Source organism: Acanthaster planci, linkage group LG21 (assembly GCF_054643075.1).
Source record: "Acanthaster planci isolate LZ-2023a linkage group LG21, COTS_SCS, whole genome shotgun sequence".
Classification (NCBI taxonomy): Eukaryota; Metazoa; Echinodermata; class Asteroidea; order Valvatida; family Acanthasteridae; genus Acanthaster; species Acanthaster planci.
This window is the reverse complement of record NC_141797.1, coordinates 10,378,607-10,403,413: the sequence shown is the minus strand read 5'-3', so window position 1 is coordinate 10,403,413 and position 24,807 is coordinate 10,378,607. Positions and strand designations below refer to the sequence as shown.

The 24,807-nt window shown below is 40.6% G+C and overlaps 2 protein-coding genes across 2 annotated transcripts; both read right to left on the bottom strand.

Annotated features, from left to right (window-relative positions):
* Positions 1 to 744: 744 nt before the first annotated feature.
* LOC110981131 (GDNF family receptor alpha-1-like) lies at positions 745 to 18,333 on the bottom strand. The gene is made up of 15 exons (XM_022238410.2): positions 17,856 to 18,333; positions 16,864 to 17,001; positions 14,183 to 14,317; positions 10,823 to 10,990; positions 9,926 to 9,973; positions 9,606 to 9,674; positions 8,641 to 8,962; positions 8,049 to 8,257; positions 6,953 to 7,057; positions 5,173 to 5,237; positions 4,639 to 4,750; positions 4,059 to 4,148; positions 3,046 to 3,179; positions 2,842 to 2,937; positions 745 to 2,174 (listed from the first exon to the last, which is right to left on the bottom strand). Exons 2-15 carry the CDS (start codon positions 16,883 to 16,885, stop codon positions 1,923 to 1,925), a joined length of 1,827 nt encoding a protein of 608 aa, XP_022094102.1. The 5' UTR covers positions 16,886 to 17,001; positions 17,856 to 18,333; the 3' UTR covers positions 745 to 1,922.
* A 316-nt stretch (positions 18,334 to 18,649) lies between these two features.
* Positions 18,650 to 24,522, bottom strand: LOC110981223 (neo-calmodulin-like). Its single transcript, XM_022238602.2, has 6 exons — positions 24,338 to 24,522; positions 22,459 to 22,540; positions 21,676 to 21,819; positions 21,198 to 21,324; positions 20,500 to 20,621; positions 18,650 to 19,817 (listed from the first exon to the last, which is right to left on the bottom strand). Exons 1-6 carry the CDS (start codon positions 24,338 to 24,340, stop codon positions 19,792 to 19,794), a joined length of 504 nt encoding a protein of 167 aa, XP_022094294.1. The 5' UTR covers positions 24,341 to 24,522; the 3' UTR covers positions 18,650 to 19,791.
* Between the last annotated feature and the right edge of the window lie 285 nt (positions 24,523 to 24,807).

Genomic DNA, 24,807 nt, shown 5'->3' with positions numbered 1-24,807 from the left:
GCTTGCTTGCTTGTACCTGTCCGTAAAGGTAAAGAGAACCCGACTGTCGAACATCTGAACTGGCCTGGACGTCGTCTGCGACCAGCACGCCCCAATCCGAAGCTGGTCTGCTGGCTTTGGTGTAAAGACTCTTCTTTCGAACTGTACATAAAGGATGATGCTCGAGACACTGTCATTCGTCATGAATGCATACCGCGTACCGAGGGTACCTGGGAGGGAATGCCATTTGTACCCATAAAAATTTACGTTAGACTGTTTTGAAATTGAATATCAATAAACATCTTAAGTGGGATGACCACAGCTACTGAAAATTACGTGGTTTGTGAAATCGAGAAAAGTTACCGGAAAAAGTTTGCAGAAGCTAACTTCCATGGCCTTATTTTTTCGGACTTACCTTGGAAAGTCAATTTCGCTGCCAATATTTCATGACGTCAAATTCGTTTCTCTCACGCTCACAGTATGAATTGGCGTTTATAAACTGTACGGTGCGCCGAATCCAATGTTTGTATGTCCCGGCTGTGGAATACGAAAACTGTTTGAGTGGCAAAACGTATTTAAATGCCAAACTCTGAATGGGCAACCGATTCTGTGAGCTGTTATTCTACTAACCCCTTCAACCTGTTGGTAACATCTGCTTCTGATGAGGAAAATATACTTTGGCCGACGACTGGGAGAAAGCAAAGCAGTGAATCCAAAATCGCCTCTTAACGAATGGACAATGATTGACATCGATATGAAGACACATTTAAAAAGCCAGTGCAACCTGTTTATTCCGAACTTCCACACATAACTTTCGTTGATATATTTACGATGCCGTACACAAAATAGCATATAATACAAATACAAATATATATCCCATCTCACGTGATATTATATCGTCACATGTGATTATATATTACAAACTTTGCTCTAATATAGAATTTCAAATTTTGCCCACTCGTCTCAAAAATCAATGACATTATGCGAGGCCACGTAATTTCAGGATCTAACGGGACCAGGCTATGATCATTTCTTTTTGTAGACCTGTTGCATACATCAGCCGTCTTTGAGGTGTATTTATTTTTTAGATAGTTAACATCGAATGCACAAAATACGAATAAATGACGGGAAAATACACACATCACAGTATACGCTCGTTTTCCTACAATCCCTTTGGTACCGGTACATTTTACATTGAACCGAGGGTCCTCATACGTTTTGATACAAAGTAACTGTTCAGAATGTATTCTCTAGCGTCAAAGCCCGAGAGGCTCGCCTTGTAGAACTATTTTTACATCATAACCCCTCTTCTGCCGCTACTGTTGGAGTTAGGATATTAAGTTATGAAGCTTCATTTTTGAAAAAGAAACCTACCTTTACAGTTTCCATCGCTTCAGGAAGGTGATCGAGCAGTTTCTCTTTAATGGAAAAAATAACTACATCTTCTGGTTTACCTTTTGAAACATTTATCCACTCAATCAAAATCCATGTTATTCAAATACCCTTTTTCGTAGAAATTAAGAAATATCGAAAATATATTCTCAGTGGAGCAGAAAAACGTCCAAAACACTAGAAACCCAACAATAGAAATGTATCGCAGCCACCGTCGCACGCTCGCTAAGCACTTGTTGAATAATAATATATTACACTTTAGTGGCTTGTCTAAATTAAAACACTTCAGCATAACTTCATCGTATCATTGTTACCACAGCAAGATATTTGTCATAATTCACGTAGGTCCTTACACTTTTCACCTGTTAATACTCGTCTTCCCTTTAACTTTTTATTTGAACTCCATTATGATAGTTGATTACGTTTGATTATTAGGAAGATAAAGTATAAGTAGTGTTAGTTATCTGCGTGCGGATCTCGATGGTTACCATACATCAGTCATAGCTACGTGTCCCCGAAAACATGGACACTGAATTGGTTTTCTCTTTCAGTCAATTCAACATGGTTGTGAGAAATGGGAAGAAGAAGGGTAAACACAGATATAAGAAGTGCGATGCCGGAACAAGACTTGCAGCAGAGCGACTGTAACTAAATGTTTGAGGCTGTCCCTGTTGTGTCTCTGGGGCGACTTCCAAAATACCAGCAATCTTGATCAAGGAAAGGATGACGTCACTAGAAATGGGTGGAGCTCTGGTATTAATCATGGTAGCCAGGTCACTTAGCTGGTTCAAGCACTCCCAGTTCTTTTGAAAATTGAACGGAAACAGACGTAAATTGTTTTGCAAATCTGGCAATGGCAAATGAAACAACGCCCTCTGATGATAGGACAAACAAATGAAATACGCCCTCTTGCAACAAGGCAAAGGATAAGTTAGGACGAGTCGTTGTCGCCCTAAGATAGTTGTTATTGCTGTCTTTGTTGTGGTCAGTGCTGCCGTTAAGTATGGGCTCCACAGACGCTTCAGAAAATGTTACATTATACGTTTACAAAATGAAATTGTTCCGCAGACATTTCGTGCGAAACTATTTTTGCAACTGACGCCAAGACCTGATCTAGTTTTGCATTTGGATAGCGCCCTCTTTCGCCTTACGTTGACACATGATGCAAAGGCGTCTGCTACTAGACCAGAGGCGTTTTGTGTAATATACGTCTACGATTTGAGGTCATGCACGTGCATATTGACACGGCCTTCAATTAAATTTACGGTTTAGATGCACCGACATCTACAATTTGAATTAAGTCCTTGCTGCAGTGCCAAAAAGCTCGCACGCAGGTTGTACGCGCGCGTTACATGCTGTCTTTGACGACTAGAGTGCAACGACTCATTGCCAAAACGTACGCGCCTCAACGCGCGAAGTGTGGTGCCACCTTTATAATGTCATCTCCTGGCATTATTGTTTAAAGATTACCTGTCTGTGCTCCGAATGAGCGCTGATGACGATGGTTCCATTGAAATCGGTACCATTGACAGAGTATTTATTGACAGCTGCCAGTTTACAAGGGTTCTGGGAGAAATGAAGAGAAAAACACACGAAGTGCATAAGAAATGAATGCACATTTCTTCATATTCTTCTGGGAATACTCCTGTTTTTAAGAAGAAAAAATAAACTTACGCGCATGAAAACTCCCGATAGTGCACTTTGTAGTTTCGATACAAAGCTTTGGGAAGTTATCGAAACGTGTAGTTGACGACGTATGACCTCATATTCCATAACACTGTATCCAATCATCATTGCAGGCTTATCAACTGCAAAAAAAATAACAAAAACTCACATTTTTGAAGGACTGGATTTGGAGACATCCCTTTGATGAATTGTTCTTATCAGTTGGCTTTACAGACCGTTTGACTTTATTTTCTTTTCTGAAATCTTGTCCACAGTCATCTTATGACTTGTAACGCCTTACAGAGCTGTGAAAATGGATGTGTTTATCTATTTTCAATTATTTTATCCACTAGTAATATTTATGTTGGGTATCGCAAGATCTTGTGGTCAAGAGCTTATGGTAGCAAGATATTGATTGATTGATTGATTGATTGATTGATTGATTGATTGATTGATTGATTGATCGATCGATCGATCGATCGATCGATCGATCGATCGATCGATCGATCGATTGATTGATTGATTGATTGATTGATTGATTGATTGATTGATTGATTGATTGATTGATTGATTGATTGATTGATTGATTGATTGATTGATTGATTGATTGATTGATTGATTGATTGATTGATTGATTGATTGATTGATTGATTGATTGATTGATTGATTGATTGATTGATTGATTGATTGATTGATTGATTGATTGATTGATTGATTGATTGATTGATTGATTGATTGATTGATTGATTGATTGATTGATTGATTGATTGATCGATCGATCGATCGATCGATCGATCGATCGATCGATCGATCGATCGGTCGGTCGGTCGGTCGGTCGGTCGATCGATCGATCGATCGGTCGGTCGGTCGGTCGGTCGGTTGGTCGGTCGGTATTCTAGCCATCAGGCCTAAGGTTACAAAAAGTCTATCCTTTCTCTTCCTAAAACCCTGATACTGACTAACCTCTTTTAATATGTCAGTAATAAAACAATGCAATATTGTACTCAATACCTCCAGCTTACCGTCAATGAAATTGCGTTGCTTGTCAATGCAGACCTGTTCCCCACCTGTGCATATGCATTCCTGGGATCCTTCATGAAGTAAGTTGACAGCTGCAATGGAAAGTACAGCCTGATAGTTTAGAGGTGACCGACTGCCTTCATCAACATCAATAAATTTGAGGAATCATTGGATTCACCCCAGAAACACTCATCATTAATAATAAAAATAAAATACATTAACATCATTAAATCTGAGCAAACGTCATTTTAAAGAGTTAGACTGTTAGAAACTATAAATAAGAAAAGTTTGGAGGTGCATCATACATAAACATCGAAGTACGTACACGAGTTCCAGTCTGACACAAATGGTTCCAAAGGAGACATAATATTCCCAGCCTAAAGGGCCTCATGAAATAAATCATGAATATGTGATTAAGCTTTACAATTTCAATAGCAAAAACACAATTTTATTAGCTGGGGTATGTGCGTGGTGGTCAGGCAAGCTTTGTTCAGTTATGATAAAAGTCTGGCTCCTTGGTCATACCACTGTGGGACTTTAATTTCGTCTCTGAGCTTTTACTAGGTTCTGCCTGCTTTTTACCTTCGTTACAGGGGTGTGTCACATTGCACAGCACGTCGAAGCACTGAGATAGATATCCAGTCCTAATACAACGGCAGATTTGGGTGCATACTGCAAAGTCATCATTCGCAATCTTGTGAGAAAAAGGTATTTTTATAATCAGCTGACAATAGCCACGACATTGAAAGCATCCATAATTCGGCAGATCTTGCCTTAAAGAGTCAAAGTGTACAGGATAAAACAACTGTTTACGAGCTTTTCGGAAAACATCCATGATGTTGCTTTAGGCAGCCATTACCAGCCTGCCACCTGAATCGGGCCCTTTTTATTTCTTTACTGCAGCAATCGGTATAATTCCATTTACTAGCTTTGCTAAATTAGAAGAACAGACGACCAAACTAGACGGCTGCGAAAAAGGCCCAATTATGGAAACTTTTGATAGATCAACCGAGAATTTAACGAGGCTTGCTCATTATTCTGGTATTTCATGATCACCGTTGTAGGGTTGCTGAAACGGTTGCTTTTTATGAGAACTATCGTTTGAATATTACTTACCCGAATGTTTTGACCCCTTGGGACATGCACGTCTGGGTAACCATTCCATAGTTTCACTGCACATCCTACAGAGGTCAATTAAAGAGACAAACGGGCAACTGCTTTCTAAAATTTCTAGTTAGTATGTTAAAGAGGGAACCAAACCAGTCGAAGCCTCGATCTTCCATGCCACACTTTAGATTTGCCTTGCTGGCCACTCGGAAGGGCATTTTTTTTTACGAAACCCTGTGAAGGAAATATATCACAGCTACTGCCGCGCAATGCATTGTGGGTTACTTGCTGACCTAATCAACGCATGTTCATTCAGTGAACATGTGTCACGCGCACGCGAAAGTTTTGACACCGTTTTAATCGGCCGGTTCATACTTCGCGCGAAAGCGAAAACGAACGCAAATTTGTGAAGCCACATCAAATAAGTTTGCGTTAAGAATTCGTAAACGTTGAACACATTTCAACTCGAGCGAAATTTCGCTGCAAATATTTCATGATTTCAAATTGGCTTCATTTTCACCTTCGCCTGAAGTATGAACCAACCTTTATTGCTCAAATGAAATCTGTGTGATGAGTCCTATAAATTACGTCATGCATTAGCCACCCTTCATAGCGCCCTGTAAGGACAAGCAAAATTGTTACTGGAGTTTCACCTCGTTCCCGTCGTTTTTGACCATGTGCGTGACCATTAGCTGTTCGCGCACCCTTTGTATCGAATCTCTAATTTATCTATAAGAGTTGGGTGATACATATGTACCATGATGGATCAAACTGTGGACGCTTTGTTCAAATAGTGGTTCAAAAACTAATCAATTGTTTTTCAAAGCCACCCTACTGACTCTTGCTTACACCACAATGCACTTTCAAAGCGACAGGAGTCTCTGCTCCGAGGCACTTTGTGTTCATATAGCAACACAAACGGCAATTGTACTGTAGAAAATATCTGGTTTGTTGATAACCTGTATACGGTGCCAATTGATTTTTTTCTTTTGGATTTATTTCCGACGACTTCACACACTTCCATAATCTCCGTAATTTTCAAATTGCAAATATTAAATTTACCCTAATCGCCATTACAAGCAGGTATCTTGTTCAAATTGATATCTCTCATCAAAAATTTATGTCATTAAATTTCGACATTTTTAGTACCCCCAAAAGCAATGATGGTGGAAAACAATATTAAAGAGAACAAAATAAAAGAGCCAGTGCGTTCGATGTCATAAACACTGTTGTTTTACTAACGTCACACACCGAAAGCCAAGTTAGGGTCTAAATTGAGGTCAGAGTATCGAATTCCCTACTTTTTAATATCGAGATCCGAAGCAACGAGCCAATTTACCGTAAAATGGTTCTTTTTAGGACAACGCAAAGGCAATTACAATGTACGTCGAGACGCTATTGAATGAAAGAGTTAGATTGGCATTACCGGCATTTCCTCTCCAAATTGAAGTTAACTGGGCCATATTCTCGGAATTTGTTGAGCAGCTGAGCCAGTTGGAGAAGCGGGATTGCCGTCTGACGTCAATCCAAATGACGATCTCCACTGGCTATATAGGGAACATGGGACACGATTTCTCTCTAAAACATCTCGCCTCCAAAACGCGGAAGCATTATAGCACTTTTCGTTGTTTCAAATTCCGGGGTTTTTTTTGGGTGGTTTTTTTTTTTTACTTTATTCTGTTTCTGAAAAATAACTTGCGTGATGCCGTTGCCCTTGGAGTTTAATACAATACTGGATTTTTTTCAAATTCAAATTGGCACAATCCGTTAAGAGACAAATCATACCAACCTTCCTTTGATTTGACGCGCTTGTTGATAATGGCTAGAGATTCTGTTGTGGTTTGAGCACTATCTTGGTTCTTAACCAATGGGTAATAGTCCTGGCTCGCTCTGGCTGCAAACAAAAAAGAAATATTTACCAACAGCCTGCATATCTTGCCTTGATGTTTTCAATAAAAATTATGGACTCAACATGTATTGAGGAGTTGAATTCAACTGACCGACACCATTGTGTTTTTTTTTTATTTTATTTTTTTTTATTGCATGCTCAGTCGTGGCAGAGTAAAATTTTCGCTCTGGCTAGACTTTCCTTTCATTTGTTTAAATCATTAAAACTGTGCAAGCTGCTCTGAATTTGTGAAAACAGCTCCGGTTCACACAAAGCATGTCGTGGGGGTAGGGACGGTAATTCCCTCCCCTGGGGGATTTGTAAACTTCCGGACCCCCTAGTTTTTATTTTTACCAATAATGGTCGTCCCCGAAAAAAGAGTGTTAATTGGGCAATGAATCTTGATTGCAATGACCCTATTTGGGTCTCCCTATTTTACCCCATAATTTCTCTCAAAAATCAAACCCTACCCTCTTTCTACAAAATTAACCCTGGAAATTGACGAAATAATCTCTCTATCATCTACAGGTTAGGTGAGTCTGAAAGCTTAAATCTAATTCTTCCTTCTATATTAGAAAGGGGTACCAAAGTTTACAAACGCCCCCTCCACGTAGCCCATGATGCCTAAAGCCCCTTCCCATGCTTGCACCAGAGGGGACTGCGATCTCGGGTTATATCGGAGCTAGAAGTTTAAGATGCATTGTATATTGTATCGTTTATTTTCAGAAGGTTATGGAAATGATATTTGACAACCCAGGGAGGGTCACGTTCCCGAGCCCTTCCCCCCCCCATTGTGCCACTGGACAGCAGCTCGCTTTGATACGCCTAAACCTCGCATTCAAAGTTACTTCGATACCAGTTTTACTCTTTTTTGCCAATCTACACATACCTGATGAAAACTTTGACTTGTACATGATGAAGACTGCTGAGATTCTCTTTACTGTGCCTTAAGCTTGAGACTTATCGCCTTTTTTCAAATTCTGGTAATTTTACTCACTGAAACACGAGTTATCGAGAACAATGCGTTGTTGTTCCTTGCATTCTTCTAGCGCTGTTCCCTCCACGCTTCGACATGTGCAACTCGCTGCCACGATTGTTCCCAGAATTCCCAGTCGAGCATCCCGACATGCGCTGTAGCTCTGTGCGCAGCCTGTCCCGGTTGTGTCGCTGATAGCGCACTGGAATTTGTAGTTTTCAAAATTTGTGCTTTTGTAAAGAAGCCGCGAGGGTAAAGAAAAGAAAAGGCCGCATGAAATGTTTCCACCACTGTCACTGTCTACATGTCTCACAATCTTTCCCAAAAGCACGGAAAGAGTACCATCCTCACATTAGCAATATTATCACGTATTATGCTTAACATTTGCCATCACTTTTAAAGCATTCGTCATTATCGTTATTGTCTCGTTAATTAATACCACTGACCGTGCGGCAAAAATTCTTATGACAATTCTGTCATCGGTTATTTGGCTCAGGTCATCGTCACCATAGTCGTTATTGACAATTTTAAAGTACATGCCGACCCTAGATATCCCTTCAGTTCAATGGAAGATGTAACCTTTTGTAGGTTGTAAGTAAATCAAATATCTTACCGACATAGTGCAGAGCGAGCGCACTGTTCTTTAACTTCCAAGCAACTAGGGAGCGGTGTTAGTTTGTACGCGCATTCGGCGTTCAAACCTCGCCACACCATATCACACTCAGCGTCATGACGGTCGCAGTAACAGTAAAGCAAGGGGTGGGTATAACGCGGTGACACGCTATCCAGGAAGGCGCGTATGGACTGACGGCAAGCAGTTCTTCTGCACGAGTTCGTCGCTGGGTCGCCTCGACATTCAGTCAGGTAATCGTAGAGACTCTGACGGCATGTGATGTCAAAATTGCAAGTATTCAGGGCTTCTATGCAGGTGCTTTCTAAAACAAAAGAAAGAAAATACAAATTACACAATCCTACCAAATTATGCAAATTAGAAACCACTATTTAATTTCCAGTTATGGAGTAGTAGATAATATACGTGTATTCTTGAAAATTTTCATGTTTTTGCTCCGTACAGTGTACTGACGAATCAAACAACGAATTGAGCATTGCACTCTGGGAGGCACGCTTCTGATGAGAGGTTGTTCACTGCTATCTCAGTGAATCTCAGTGTATCTGCTAAAAATGTTTCTACTGTTTTGTATTCACGCTGCAAATTCAACAAGCATTTTCTACATTACGACAAAACGTGCTCTGGCCGCGCTGTACTTTTTTTTGCTTGTCTTCACCCACACAGTCACTCTACTCTGTGCAAACACTTCTGGATACTGCGGCGAGTTCGCATACCACGTCACTGTCTCACTTCGGAATTTCTAAGCCTGTGTCCTACGTCAGACAACCTAGAGCCTTAATTACCATAAACCGTTTTCAGAATCTCCTTTTTACTCTCCACTTCCGGATGTGGCCTTCTCCTCGAGTGTCTTTTACTAAGAACTTATAACCGACATCAAAAGACAACACAGAACAAACAAAAGAAATTGTAGGACCGGACCCTGACATATAATTCGATGCAACACTTACCTCTGCTTGGTTCAGCTTGAATGTTATCGACATGGTCCAGGTACTGCCATGGAGAAACAGCTGAGGTATCTGACAGGATGGTAAAATGAAATGTTTAAGGCCATGCACTTGGGCATGAAACAGAATGACAGGTGCAACTTTACTAATTGATCAGATTGACAAAATACCCAAATCGTGGGAATGCAAAATAATCTAAACAAACTACAACAAACGTAAAATACAGAATGGCAGATGAGCTCAAAACTTCATACAAATTCAAGCAAGAGCCTGGGCCTGTACACGTTTATAGGAATAATTACTTAGGGGGGGCTCAAGTTTACCTTGCATGGTTTCAGTCGGCATCTCTTGCTCGTCTGCCTGGCCGGAATCTACATCAGGAAGCAGACGAGGAAAGTGTTAGCCGTTGAGGCGCCTTTGTCCCGGACCATATAGCGGATTGCAACGTGATTTGCTTTCTTTCTACACGGTGCATTATTCAACACACGTTCACCAAACACGGCAGCTAACATCACATAATGCTCTCAGTAGAACCCTTGAGGACAACTTGGTTCATTTGTTCGTCACTCGTCCACGCTGCGAATGCGCAAAAGCGTGCCATGTTTTTTCGAGGTTAAGGAACCAGGTATCTGAAATCCCTTTGACGTCTTTATTTATCAGTCGTGCATGTAAATTCTGTCTGTAATTCTGGTACTTATCTCAGTCATGAAATTTTGCCAATTAAATAGAACAGAAAGATATAAAAATAATTACACCAGACTGCGGTGTCTAATATCACATGATCGGTTCAAAATTAGATATAATGGTTTAATACTGGAGATTCATAATAGTGCGCCTCGAAGTGTTTGCAAAAATTATGAAATCTGTCGACCCAATGCACGTTTGAAAAGGGTCCACAGATTTCGCGCGTTGCGATTGGCCAATGCGTTGCAAACCCTGACCCATATTGTTCACTGGAAGCTGGTTACAGGACCCGTGAGCCTGTAAAACATTTTGTGCATGAAATTAGTTCGGATAAAGACCAAATAAACGCAGTAACGTCGGTAGTACCTTGACGACCAGTCATATGGCGTAGGCCTACTTCATCTAAAACTGCGCAGAAGTCGCAACACAGTTTCTTATATAAGCCTTTACGGTTGGTCAGTATACCAGCGTTACAGGTTACCAGCGTTGTCTTAAGAGCTCTGGGAATGAGGGTACGAACTGATTGCAAGGCTCACCTGAGCACTGTTTCTTGTAGAGCTGGGAGTAAACAGCCTCGCATTCCTGGAAACTTACGGCATCATCAGGGTCGCAACTACACCCTCTGAAGTTCTGGCTCTGTCGCAGGATCTGAAGAATTCCCTCACACTGCACTCTGTCTGGGGCGTCACATGTTGTCTCTGAAGCTATATTGGCAACAACAAATGTAAAACTACCATAGAACTATTCATAGACCGTAGAGCTACATATAACAAAAGAACGCTGAATCATATACAAAGTGATGCCTGCTGGGCGCATCCACGTTTGTGCACAAACCTATGGAAAACTCAAAATTTAATACGGTTTTTGTACGGTTTCATATCTGCGTCTGTTTTCTAAGACCATGCGTCAACAAAGCCGATACGCAAACAACCTGAATGCAAAATCAGTAAATGAGCATTTCATTTGGCTCTGTGCCAAAATGTGTGCGCGTATGCGCTGCACGTGAATTTTGCTGTGGCTTTTTGTTCAATCGGATTTTTATCACGGACTTATGGATTATATTGGTACCCGATGCGAATGACAGCCACTGCTTGAGAGCCGTTAACTCACTTGACACTGACTGAATTAAGAGAAAGACTTTTAAATTTAGCTGAACTTATTTGTTGAAAGACGGCCATCGAAAGACATGCATAGGAAATCGGACGACCTTGCTCGAATGGTAGGGAAACATTCCTTTCAAAATAATCAGCTATGGATGTAAATATACTTGTGCCATTACTCTGTACGTGTGCGCCTTATTCAAAAGACGCTTTGCGCATGTTGCACTTGCACGTTACATTTAGAATACACTATTCGAAATTCATTCTATCTTATTTCAAATTTTCTACAAGCATGCACATGGATTCAAAATGTCTGCACCCTGGACGGCGTCAAATATTCTACACATGAAGAAAATTAAGACTGATATCCCAGGAGACGTCATTGCTGGCGTGGCACCATCCTCACGCACGCGTTTGGCAAATCACGAAACTCTATGGGTGGACACATCAGCACATAAGCCGCGCGTACAGCCCGCGCACGTGCATATCACTGTCGCAGCAGCGGCCTCGCCAAATGGATCTTTTCACGTAACTCATAAACCATTCGTTGGATCCGACAGAACTCCGTGTTTTTCCGACACTGCTCCTACATCATCACACAAAATTCATCTTTAAAAAAAGGCCCAACCCGTTGAGTGAACTCGGCGGAAATGCAACCAGCGGGGTACAGATAACAATTAATATAATATGGATACGTGTTCCATGTGGCTCAGGTCAGTTCACAGTGTGTTGATCTCCGATATGTGTGACAAATTTGATGATTAAACTAATGCAACCAATTCTTTCTGTAATTTCATAGAATTGCCCCCATAATATTTTCTCATATTCTGTCACAATAAATGAATTTCTTTCACAAAATCGTTGATATATTTATGATTTTTTTGGCTTTATTTGCTACAGATCACCTTATTGACTGTCGTTTTTAGATTCTTTATAACTTATGTGTAAATTTCTCGGTTCAGTTAAACTAAATAACAAAAACGTACTCTAACCCCTGAATAAATTGGTAAAAATAAAACAAATTTTTTCTGCATATTTTGAGACGAGTCGAAGATTCTTTGTGCCACCACTTCACTGTTTCCTCATTTATTTTTTCTCTTGTGTTAACCCTACTCAGTTACGTACACCTAACACATTTCTCTTTCCCTTCTGTAGTTGAGTTGGACCATGTGTATATTTTATGCGTGTCCTGCAGACGTGTGTAGAGAATCTACCTTTATTATCGTGGAAACTATTTCTCAATCCACGGTCCAAAAAGTTTAAAGTTGTAACTCTGGTAGATGCACTGTCCTAGGGAAAAACGTTGGAAATGCCCTCTCCAAGCCTGTGCCATGCATAACAACACTTTGTAGTTTGAGTCTGAAGGCTTACGCCACAGTGAGCTATTTAAGTCCTCGATTTACAGTCCACAAAATCAACATGTACGTCGTCGGTGGAGATCTGAATGTAGGTCAACTCTGTTAAATCGGTCTCAAAGGGAAGACGTCAAGTAAGTTTGTTGAATCGTTATACTGGAGAATTTGAGGAAGTTCTCATTTTCCACGCAGTGAAAGCGCGTAGGAGTGCTATTCCATTCCGCCAGTTCTAGTACCGTGTAATCCTGAATAATTGCGTACAGTAACCGATAGTTTCCAAGATAAGCACAAATGCAAGATGATGCCCCTTCGTTCTCTGTGTTCTATGTATAGCACGCTTAGCCTGTAGACGTACGTCCCCGGAGCGCTGGATCTAATATGAATGAAATCACTAGTGTTCGGCTCTGTATATTAATGAATAACATCCAGGGTAGAGTACTCGTGCATTTATTACTTCTGGAGAAACGCAAAACCAAAGGAACTACGACAATCGGACTGCAGTATGCCAAGTGCATGGCTAAACGTAAGATCTGTCATAATTCTGTGATAACGCAAGCCATTATTTGGCCTGGGATAGACATCGTCACCAAGGCAGCAGTGCTTAAATTACACGCCATTATTTGAAGCTTCTGAGTGCACGGACCTAAATGTGGCAGTTATCGTGTACATGTGGAGTTAAAAGCAGATTTGTTTTTTTGCTCAGAAAATGCATTTGGCCAATCAATCAGATTGTTAAACAGATTTATCACTCAGTTTTTAAGCTGTTTCACTATCCAAATTCTTGAGTACAATTTACGGGCTCCATTTTCTTATCGTTGACTAACTCGGTGAAATTCAGCCTACATGATCCATTCCCCCTAGGCACCAGCAACGTGGGCTTGGAGACAAATTGCTATGTAATGTGTGGGGGAGGCACCGTCTCCAGGCCCAAAGAAAAAACAGGTCTGAAGAACGGCTGTTAATACTGCTTGTAGGTGGCGTGAGATTTTGAGGTCACCGCTAAATCCTAAGCTGCTTTCAGAGGAGCTTTGCGGGTAGAGTTTCATCCCTGTGTCTTCTTTACTGTGGCGAGTGGGAGTTTGCGATTTAAGCAACCACTCCCGTGAAGGATTTTCTTTCGAAATGCCACAGAATAGATAAATGAGGTACGATCATAATCTCAAATTATATGGGAGCATGAAATCCGCATGAGAATTTGTAATATCATAGAGTGGTTTAAATTTTGCGACACTGATTTGGTTTCCAGTTGCTACCATGGTTACCGGGGATACAAACAGACGCATGTCTTCGTCAGAATCATCAAGCCTTGGGGAATCAAACCAAAATGCATGCATCATTTTATGCATTTTATTACATGTATCTACCTCTTCATTCATTGTATTTTTATAGAAAACATTTAATCTTTTGTAAACGCCAAAAAATTCAAGGTTCTTCTCCTTACCTGAATTTCCGCATAGGTCCGGGACCATCATCAATATGACTGCGCATGTATGGTCCTCGTTACACTGCACTTGAGCCTCTTTACAGTCCAAGGTGAGGCCTCTTGGTGTCAGGGCACACAGCACTATGTACAGACCTGAGGGAATTGAAATTCAAACAACCCTATAGAAACTATACTGTCGTACTTTTAATTGAAATTTTTCTTTGGTGTAACCGATCAGCTTTGGTTCTTGTGCCCAATTTGTAAAATTACACGTATCCTATTCAGAAGCTGATCGTCAAGACATCCTTCTATGAATAGATTCGTAAACCCCTTCAAGAGACAGCTACAAAAAGATATTTAGGATGATTTAGGTATGTCATTGTATTTATCATCTGCATTTTTTCATCGAGGGAAGGAGATATATTTCGGTTCACCTTGAATGGAATTTTCCTACGTCTGTTTGATATAATGTATTCAGCTTCTTTAATTATGTTTCGAATGACCATGTATACACTGCACGATTCATTGACGCTTTTATGTCTGGGGGACTAAGTCAACATGATCAGTCCATCCGGATCATAATTAAGTCGTCGATTTACGCAATCCACCATAATGTTTCGCATTTTAATTAAAACGACCAGTGTACGGTGTTTGATTTAGTCTGCATGGTGCAATGTGTCAACCAAATGTTATGCATTGTGTGCTTCATGAATAGCTTTGACCCATTAGAGGTTGCATCTGTGACTGTTTTGTTCATAGCGAAAATCTGCACGAGATGATCTCGCAATTTAGTGTGTCTAACATTTGCAAAAACGGTGTAACTTCAAAGATAAGACTCGTCTAAAAAATGACCCCCCCCCGTTTACGTTTTAACAATAAAAGGACATCATCAGGAGGTTCACGAAGATTTTGCGATGCTAAGCTTGGTGTACAAAACAAAACGAAAAAGATGAACTTCTTTTGCGATGCAATATTTTGATATCAGCTATTTTTCTTTCAGCACGTACATTATCCAATCAGTATTTTATGCTAAGCAAGTAATGAAATCTGTGAAAATGGGACCAGCTGTGCGTTACTCAGATTTAAAGAGCTTTTTGGTTTGTTTTTATTTGCTTAGTGTTTTTATTATGTAGGCCTATTGGCTCTATGATACTGTAACCCTGACGTCTGCTGATTGTACCTTGTGCTGACATTAGCTGGAGTGGCTGTAGAATAAACACTTACAGCGACTTGACGGACTCTTGCAATATTCAAGAAAGAAACAAATGCATCTCCAATATACGTTCTATGGCCAATAACAATATAAATGTATATGGACTACCTCTTGAGACAGGCGTCATCTGATGAAGGTTGATGTTGGTTTACTTGAAAGATGCAACAAAAGCGTGTAATATGTTAACTTTGTTTCTATACATCCATTAATACACATATTCCACGACGGTAAAATGGGATGTAGGGTTTTTCTGTATAAGCCCAGTTAAATGCGCGGATTTGAAGTCGTAAAATACAAGCTCCTGCTCTGTGCCGACACTGTTTCACATGTTCAATCACTGTTGGCTCACTAATGCAACAACACAGTATGAGTAGCAAACCGTCTCGAGTAGGAATCGAACGCACTACCTCTAGTTGAAAACAGAATGAATTAGTGGTGATGTCAACAAGGTTGGCTTCAGCTTGATGTAGTCGAAATATTATCTACCAAATTGCATAAGATGTAGGTATACCTCATCCGTGGTATATACAGGGACACATGTTGTCTCTTTGTTGGATTTGAAAACACTAAGAACTAAGAAACGTTGCAACATCAACGGACTGCGATATGTTTCAAGAGGCGTTGCATTATCAACGAAATGGGATATGTTTCAAGGGGCGTTGCATTATCAACGAACTGCGATATGTTTCAAGGGGCGTTGCATTATCAACGGACTGTGATATGTTTCAAGAGGCGTTGCATTATCAACGGACTGTGATATGTTTCAAGAGGCGTTGCATTATCAACGGACTGTGATATGTTTCAAGGGGCGTTGCATTATCAACGAACTGTGATATGTTTCAAGAGGCGTTGCATTATCAACGGACTGCGATATGTTTCAAGGGGCGTTGCATTATCAACGAAATGTGATATGTTTCAGGGGGCGTTGCATTATCAACGAACTGTGATATGTTTCAACGGATCAACAGTCTCCCCTCCCCCGTTTTCTATAATGACAGACGGCGTCCCAGTTACCTTAATGTCAAACATCGAGCTCTAAAATAATCTCAAAATCTTAAAATCAAATTGAGATCCGGGAAAAATACAGAAAATATTTTGATGCCTACCAACAACTTCCCTGGCAGAGGCGTAATGAAAATACATGCATCAAGCATTGCCATGCTGAAGGGCTGTCTTTGGACATGGATAATATCCGTTAGTTTCTAGAGCGCAAAGCCTAGCAATAGCTTAATGTTCCTGCAACATGAAGAAGCGTGTACTGAAACACATAGTGGCTTATGTGCCGTGACTGTTTACGTATCGTGCACGGTCATGAATGCACAAACGGACGGTGACAGATTGTCCCAGCTAGACTTGTAATAATTATAATCTTTGTGCATCACTTCTGGCTCTAAGACTAATAAAGCCTTTGAGGAGCATGCGATGTCTCCCTGAATACAAACCAGCTTTGTTTAATGAAACAAAACGCAGCGTCCATCGAACCTACCTGCAATGGCGACGGCACCCATGCTTGCGACGGCCGTCTGTCGAGAAGACAACACCAGTGCGGATTATAGGAACCCAATGAAGGAGAGGCAGCGTGGATCCACGCTCATCGCTGTTGGCTGCAACCCCTACAATGACACTTCAAGAGGAAAGATGAGCTGTGTGGGCATCATAAGGTATTTTGCCGGTTGATGAGCAATAAGCCAGCTTGCAGGGTATCTAGTCTGGTAACCATGACACCGCCAACGTGCGCAGTAACTGTTTTGTCTATTTGCCCACGGATTTTTCCCCGGGTGAATTTTCAGGACTAACAAATAAATTGCATTTTATACTGTAAAACGAGTCACTTCATCGTAGCAATGTGGTTGCGTCTTCGGTAGGCTATCAAATCACTTGATTTCACTGCTTCATTCTTGGATTAATCACCGATAGTTGATTGAGAATAATAGAACGAGAATGAAACATACATGAATCATAATTCTGAAAATAATAATTACCACTAATTGGTCATTAGGAGACATTCCCATAAGAACGTGCACAAAGTTTTTCCAACTTTACTGTCCCATAATTAAATATTCCCTAATCTGATCTGAACAAACTTTGTATGTTTTCATTTTAGGCCCTAAACTATCATCTCTCAAAATATCGACACTAAAATTCGGCCTTCTTCTGGTAGTTTGAAAAAAGGGAAACACTGAAATGTCTCCCTAAAGCCAATGTCTCCCTTATGCCGAAAAATTTACCACAAAATGTCTCCCAAATGACCTATTTTTAAATATATTATTGGAAAGGGTCATAATTTAGCCCAAACCTGGGTTTTCCAATAGGCAATAGCATAAGTATTTACACTAACTTTTCCATTTTGTTTTCCATTTCAAAAAGATAAAAACCTTTATATTTTGAGGTACGCAAATACCTACTAGCCGTTAATGTCTGAATATAAGCATTATTCCGCCTAATTTGATTGTTAACATTTAATCTTACTTAAATTACCTTATTTCCCCAAAACAACGGGCTGCTTTGAGAAGACTAAGGTCGTGATTTCTGCTTCTGATGAATGAGAGATAAACTACCCAGTGCGTAACACGTTACTGTCGCCAAAGAGTGATAATCCCAGCCACGTTGCCTCCGCAATTTCACTGTGTTGCCTCCTTCGGTATTCACGGCATGTACGAATCCTTTTACGTGTGTAGGCGCGTGGAGCTGGCAGAATAGAGCACCCATCTCCCCCAGCTTACGAGATGTTTTGCCCTCCACCTGCACTTAACCTCTGTGAGTGGGAGGTTTGCATACTTAATCCCAGCACATAATTTCCGTGTCCCACTCTCTGTGCTCAACTGCTTGTAATAAGGCTAATTTATGGTCTGAAGACGTAGATTGGCAAAATGGTTTGAGACAATTCGAGGAGACAGCTCCTTGCACATCTCAGCTGATCAGAATAATATTACAAATACACCTGAAGATTTTGAGCATCTGAGCAAAGGGCCTGGGTTTCACCAGACTACTGATGTCATAATGGAAGTCACATGTACACGAGCATTTTGCTCCCAAACCACTTAACGACATCGGCGGCCAAGTCTGTCCACAAAAGATGCACTGTACAAGATGTTGAGTGTCCAAAGTGCAATGCTCTATGCATATGTGTTGCGTAGAGCTTCAGAGAGTCGAGAGCTTTATTTTGTAGAGAGACACATGTTTTTTACCTTTGAGGGAAATTTCATGTTTGGAAAAGAAAAAGGGTACTTATGCCAACTGATCAAGCAACAAATCAAGACGTACTACACAACTTTTATCGAAGTTGAACGTGATATGTTTTGTGAATGCTTTAATTCCTAGCTTTTAACTAATATCATACAGATCTCCCAGGACGAGTATTAAATGCGACATAATCACCATTTAAAATTTCCCCAAAGTAAGCACCAGATCTTATTTGGTCAAAAACCTATTACCTAAGGATGTGTACTGGTCTTTATATCACTCTGGTTTTAACTTCTCAAGATTTTTTATTTTTTTATATGAAAGTGGTTATAGGTTACAATCAACCGAGGAAATCTGTGCATAGATTTAAAGTTCGCAAGACGTTATGCCACTTAAAAAAATGTAAACATGAAAAATATTTCTTTTAAAGTAAAGCAAGAGATAAAAACTATGAGGCGCAACAGTTTTTGTTATTTAATCAAAACCTTCTTGGCATAAAAGCCATAATAGCCAACTGCCACCTGATACGTAATTGCATTAGTGCCATTTAAAATACAACAAAGATTACTGGTCATTTCCAAAATAAATCTGTCAATTGAAAATTGCGCGTGCCATGTCTATTTAAAAAATGACATCTTGTGGAACAGGTCAATAGATTCAATGACATACCATTACAGTTTAATGATGCTGTGTTTTGAAATAGTCGGTATTTTCAGTCGTTACGAAGCAATGAATGCACGGATTACACCAGTAAGTCGTATTGGAGATGTTCAATAAAGATACAGAATAGGAAAATACATCTTTATATAATATGTCCCGACACCTCCTACGCATGTTAAACAGCTTCCGTAAGGACACACATAGCCAGTTAACGTCGGATATTCTAAATCAAAAAAGCTGCCAGGGCAGTTTTTTTCCCTGAAATTTTTTTTCGAAATTGCTATTTATTTACGACACAACCAATCACGACACATTAATACGTCAACCGTGGAAATGAAAACAAAAAGTCTTGAAAGAGTGTACACGTCCTCCGTGGAACAAATACAGAAAAGTGTGTGTTTATACGTCATCCGGCGTCTAGTGGTTGAAATCCGACACTTTTAAAAATACACAACATAATACCCCACAATACCCTGACGCAAGTCCGCCACACATCAAACATTTCTGCTGTCCTAAATTTGTGTCTTTATGTTGTCCGCAACTTCAGTTGGACTTGGTTGCATGTCACACCTTATGTCTCAAACAACAAAGCGAATTCTGTAACGAGAACAAACACATAAACCGTTACTTCAGCTAGGCACTACTTTTCTTAAAACGGGCCACTCCAAATTGTGCTACGCCAAGAGTTTGCAATGTGGTGGCGACTGTACGCAATGTGCGTCTGAATGGGTTGACAATGTCCCGACGCGTGTCGACCGGCAATGCGCGTTTGGAAAGGGTCGACCCATTCGCGCATTGTGTTGGCCAACGCGTCGCAAACTCTTGGTGGAGCAGTATTTGGAATCGCCAAATGTGTTGATGTTAATGAACACTTTCTGAAATCGTCCATTAAAACCTGCTGTTTTAAATCAATCAATAAAAGAGCATTTGCACATGTGATTTGTACATGACTTGACAGGTAGTCGAACCGTACTCCATGTTACGGCATTGCAAGCGAATTGTGTCAGAGTAGATAACCTGTGGTGTGTTATTCACTTCTCTCATAAGGAAGCGCACTAATAAAACACGTGGGTGTTAAATTGGTGTTAATTTAACACCCTGGGTGTTATCAGAGGACTACACACAGTCCGATGTAGTCTTCTGATAACACTCAGGGAGTTAAAATTGTCTTTACAGTACAATCAATGAGTCACGAAGGACAGATTTTACACCTACTGATTGCGTGCTGCGCGTCAGAAGTGTTGAAACAACGCGGCTCTTGCTTTTGAATGTGTTTTACCTTCAAAGTTGAGCGTACCACTTCCCGTAATGTCTGCCTCCTGGACGATTTCATCCACTTCGTGCTTGGGAATGTCGATGAATTCTTGGATGTTGCTCAGTACATAATGAAGTTCTTCGACACTGAATAGTTAAAGCACATATTGGAAGACTGCTGGATAGTTTGAGCTCGTTAACCGATTCCCCAGCTTTGGGTCCCCTCACAACATCCAGCGTATGTAACTGACACATTAGTAAAAGTCGTAAGTCGGTGCAAATAAATAAGGGCGATTCACAATAGTGCGCCACCAAGAGTTTGCAACGCGTCGGCCAATCACAAAATGTGTCGACCCTTTCCAAACGCACATTTGGTCGACAGATTTCGCGCATTGTAATTGGCCAACGCGTTGCAAACTCTTGGTGGCGCACTATCGTGAAACACCCCTTGATTTTGATGTTATACAACGGAAAGTCTTTGTCAAAAGCTAAAACCTTTGACGGACGTGCATGCATGGGAATGCACTTGTAAGACGCTCCCTGGAATAAAAAGCAATGCTGTATTAGAGCTCAATTAAGGTAGGCCTACTGATAAAGGCGGTGGCCACTTTGAACTGAGATTTGAAGGCCCCCAATCACTATTATTACAAAAAACATAGGCACGATAAACCGTTATCATATCTCTAGCCAGAGTTATGACTTTGGACCACATCCACTACTTACGCGAAGGAACCTTTTCCCTCCTTGTCAAAGGCTCTGAATGCTTCCCTGATTCCTTCGTCTCGGTCCACCACCTTTAGGCGGCGTGTCATCAATGCCATAAACTCCGGAAAGTTGACGATTCCGTTTCCTTTTGTGGCAATAATCAGACATAAACCAAGACAGACAACGTAAGCTCCCTGGTCGGACAAAAAGCATATACATGTAGCTGGGCTTCTTTAGAGACTGGAGTGATTTCTATACAAGAAACTTTGTTTTGCCACGCATTCGAAAATGACAGCAGCGACTGAGTTTGTTGTTTTACATTATTTCAAACTTCATTCAAGTTAAAGAATCGCTTCAAAATCGCTGGGCTGTATTGTTACCAACTGGCTGATATTCCTAGAGGTTTCAACGTTGCAAGATTAATCTTGGCCTTCAGTTTTCGCTTTTCTTCGGCTCGACATTATTGGTTTCGGTGTCTATTTTGAGGGCAACTTACCATCCATGTCTGCCTCGTTAATCATTCCATGTAACTCAATGTCAGTCGGATTTTGGCCGAGAGACTTTAATACAGCACCCAACTCTTTTGTTGAGATGTATCCGTTGCCGTCCTTGTCAAACACCTCAAAGGCAATCTTCAATTCTACAAAAAGAACACATAACAGCCTACGTAGTTTGTTTTTCTCTATTAAACCCACCGACCATAAATTTTACCAATTGTTTGGATTCTAACGAGAAAAGCTCCTGGCTTTTCATGACTCGTGCCCGATTTTTACGGTAAATCCACCTACAGCAACATACACAAAACCTTGGAATAGTTGATGGGAAGTGGATTATCGTTTTTGTGAGCGATCTTTTGGAATTGTCACAACGCAAACCCAATTGGAATAAGTCCTTTTACATAGGGATATGCAGGCGTAACCAAGGAGGAATAGGGGGTAGTTGCACCCGACCGCTAGAAAAAAATGAATATTTAAAGAAAAAGAGGGAAAGGAAAGAGCGAAAGAAATGAAAAGGAGATAAATACCACCAGTTTGCTTAAAGACTTTCAAGTTGGCCCCTCCAGCCTTTATTAACTGCTTATCATTTTATCTAACGAGTATATTCGTCCCCCCCTTGAAATTTCCCCGCCTCCCCGAACAAAGTAGACCCCTTAATCCCCTGGAAATTCTTGCGATACCCGCTATCGTGAGACCTTTGGAATACCGGGTAGAAAATCCGTCTTTGTCCTTAAAAGAAACTTCATTCATTCCTTGAAAATGTCCGTTGCATGTCTACTCACCGTTGATCTGATTTTCGCTGAGTTCCTCGTCTTGTTCCTCGGATTCCTCATTCTCCTCATTCTCTTTAGCATTACTCTCAGCCTGTGATATATTATATTATACATTGACACTCACAATAAATTCGCAGGTTACCAGGCTTAGTTGAAGGGGTTTACTGTTCGACGCCGGAAGGTCGCCAGTTGCCTGCATCTCTCCGCAGGAAATGAGATTTCACTTGGCCATACAGTGTTTTTATCGAGGGCTATTAATTAACAGCGTAATTTCACTTTGATTTCAAAGAAATTGTAGCAACAATCCTTCTTTTGGGATTTTTTAATGGAATTAATCATTGTGTGAGTACCGTTCTCGACCGTCATTACGTTTTGATATTGTAGATGCATCATTTTTATAATATCCATTATTGCCTTGATTCTGAAAGAGGACACCTCTATCAACACCAAGAGATTACGCTTTTTAGAACTACTGTGTCCATCTTATTTGCAAACTGTCAATTTTGGCTACATGCGTTTTTACAATATTTCTGGAATATCAATTAGCTCTGTGGGATGATAGCAGAACGCAGAAATGCAGGTAGGGTTACAACACGTTGGTATAATTGCACGGCTTTGGATTTACTGCTTGGATATAATACCACACTACAAAAATACACTGTGCATGGACATACACTTTCAATGATAAATATTGTAATTGCGATAATTGTGCGACAGATGGCATACATCTTGTAACATTTAAGTGTGTACATATCAAACAAAAAATGACCTGAAGAATGACTCCGTTTAAAGTTTTCAAATTTCATGGCCTCAAATCATCTATAAAAATGCAAGGGAAGTATTCGGGACAAAACGTAATGAATAAGTACTTATTCAATACAATCACTTAAGTGATTGTATAAAAAAAAATGCACATTGGTCGATTCATCCCTGGAAAGGGTAGTTTACCACCTCGTGTAAAATGGTGGCCCACATGAAATTCTACGGTTGCAGATTCTTTCTGAGGCAAAATATTGTTTTAACTGACAGGTTAGGAAGTCACGCACCCTGATCATTTCATGCCTGCCCACTCAAATGATCGGTCTGCCACACTGTACTGTGGACGTATAGCCCTTCCAATATACACGAGTCACAAAGCTCGATTCATAAGGACTGCATTCAGGCTTATATTTTTTCAATAACAGACTTGCTAGTTTTGTAAGCCAGGGGAATAGACCTATACCGGAGCACTTTGAAGCTTCCGCATAGAAGCCTATAGGTGCACCCACGTATTTAACACAAAGGCTACTGCACAGAGCTTTTCATACCCTACAGGTCGCCGCCTTACCAAAATAACCCCAACAATGCGTTGGAGCGGTACGTGCGCGATTAGAAAAAAACCAACAACTTGGTGAAGCCTTTTAGGGACATACTGTCAAAGGATCCTGGAGGAAGGATATCCCACCTTAATACTAGAATTCTAAAGTGAATAAACATGCGCACACTAGTGTGTGTATGTCGGCCGATTGAGAAAAGACGAAATGGAGGTTTGGCATATGCAGTGAGCATTTAAATTCATACAGTACATTGTAACTGTATCGTTCTCATGACAACCATAATTAGGCATACTTCCTTTTATCATGTACAGGCCCATCATTCACAAGCATCGTTCCCTGATAATCTTTATGTAGCTCACATACAACAACGTTTAATTACCCATCATGTATACGAACCTTCGCGGTATAAATTGGAAATTGAACGTATCTGCATGAAATTATTTCTACTAGCGCAACGCATTAACACTACTTCATAATATTCAAATCTGTACAAAAAAATTATATTGACGTTATCATGAAAGGCATATGCTTCATGACTGATCCATTCCCTAAAACTTACACGTGAAACTTACCATTTTCGATGTTTACAGCTAGGTCAAGGCGTATTTTATGTATTAATTATTCCTTTTGTGAACTTCAGCTTCATATCTGAACGTCACTGCATAAATGGTGTGTAGCAAGAAGCAACTTGAATGTTTATTCAAGCGAAACGTTCACAGGTTTTATGATACCACAGACATACAGTGTGCGGTGCTGGTAGGTCGCTGTAATTTTCCCCCATAAGGTCCCGCTTCGGTAACTTTGACGATAATGTATTCATTCTCCATGACACGCGTGCGCAGTGACTTTATGCAAAGTGTTTCCCAAAACGCGACCTCCTTTGCGAAGTGGACTGACAGGAAAGTCGCTGATGTTCACACTTCACCGTGGTTTTTCGATGGTTCCACGCCATCTGATGAAAGGAATGGTCGCCGAGTACCAAGTGCAAGAGGGTCCATAGAAATAATAACAGGATTTCCTATGGGCTCTTGAGTGGAACTCT

What these genes read in the sequence shown, in the direction of transcription:
- LOC110981131 (XM_022238410.2), bottom strand. Translation starts at nt 16,885, where the DNA reads ATGGGTGCCGTCGCCATTGCAG. An exon ending in GGACCTATGCGGAAATTCAG is followed by an intron (nt 10,991 to 14,182) that starts GTAAGGAGAAGA and finishes TTGCCAATATAG; the next exon opens with CTTCAGAGACAACATGTGAC. An exon ending in TCAAGCTGAACCAAGCAGAG is followed by an intron (nt 8,963 to 9,605) that starts GTAAGTGTTGCA and finishes CTTTTGTTTTAG; the next exon opens with AAAGCACCTGCATAGAAGCC.
- LOC110981223 (XM_022238602.2), bottom strand. An exon ending in CAGCGAAAATCAGATCAACG is followed by an intron (nt 21,820 to 22,458) that starts GTGAGTAGACAT and finishes TTCTTTTTGTAG; the next exon opens with AATTGAAGATTGCCTTTGAG. An exon ending in TAACGAGGCAGACATGGATG is followed by an intron (nt 21,325 to 21,675) that starts GTAAGTTGCCCT and finishes TTGCCACAAAAG; the next exon opens with GAAACGGAATCGTCAACTTT.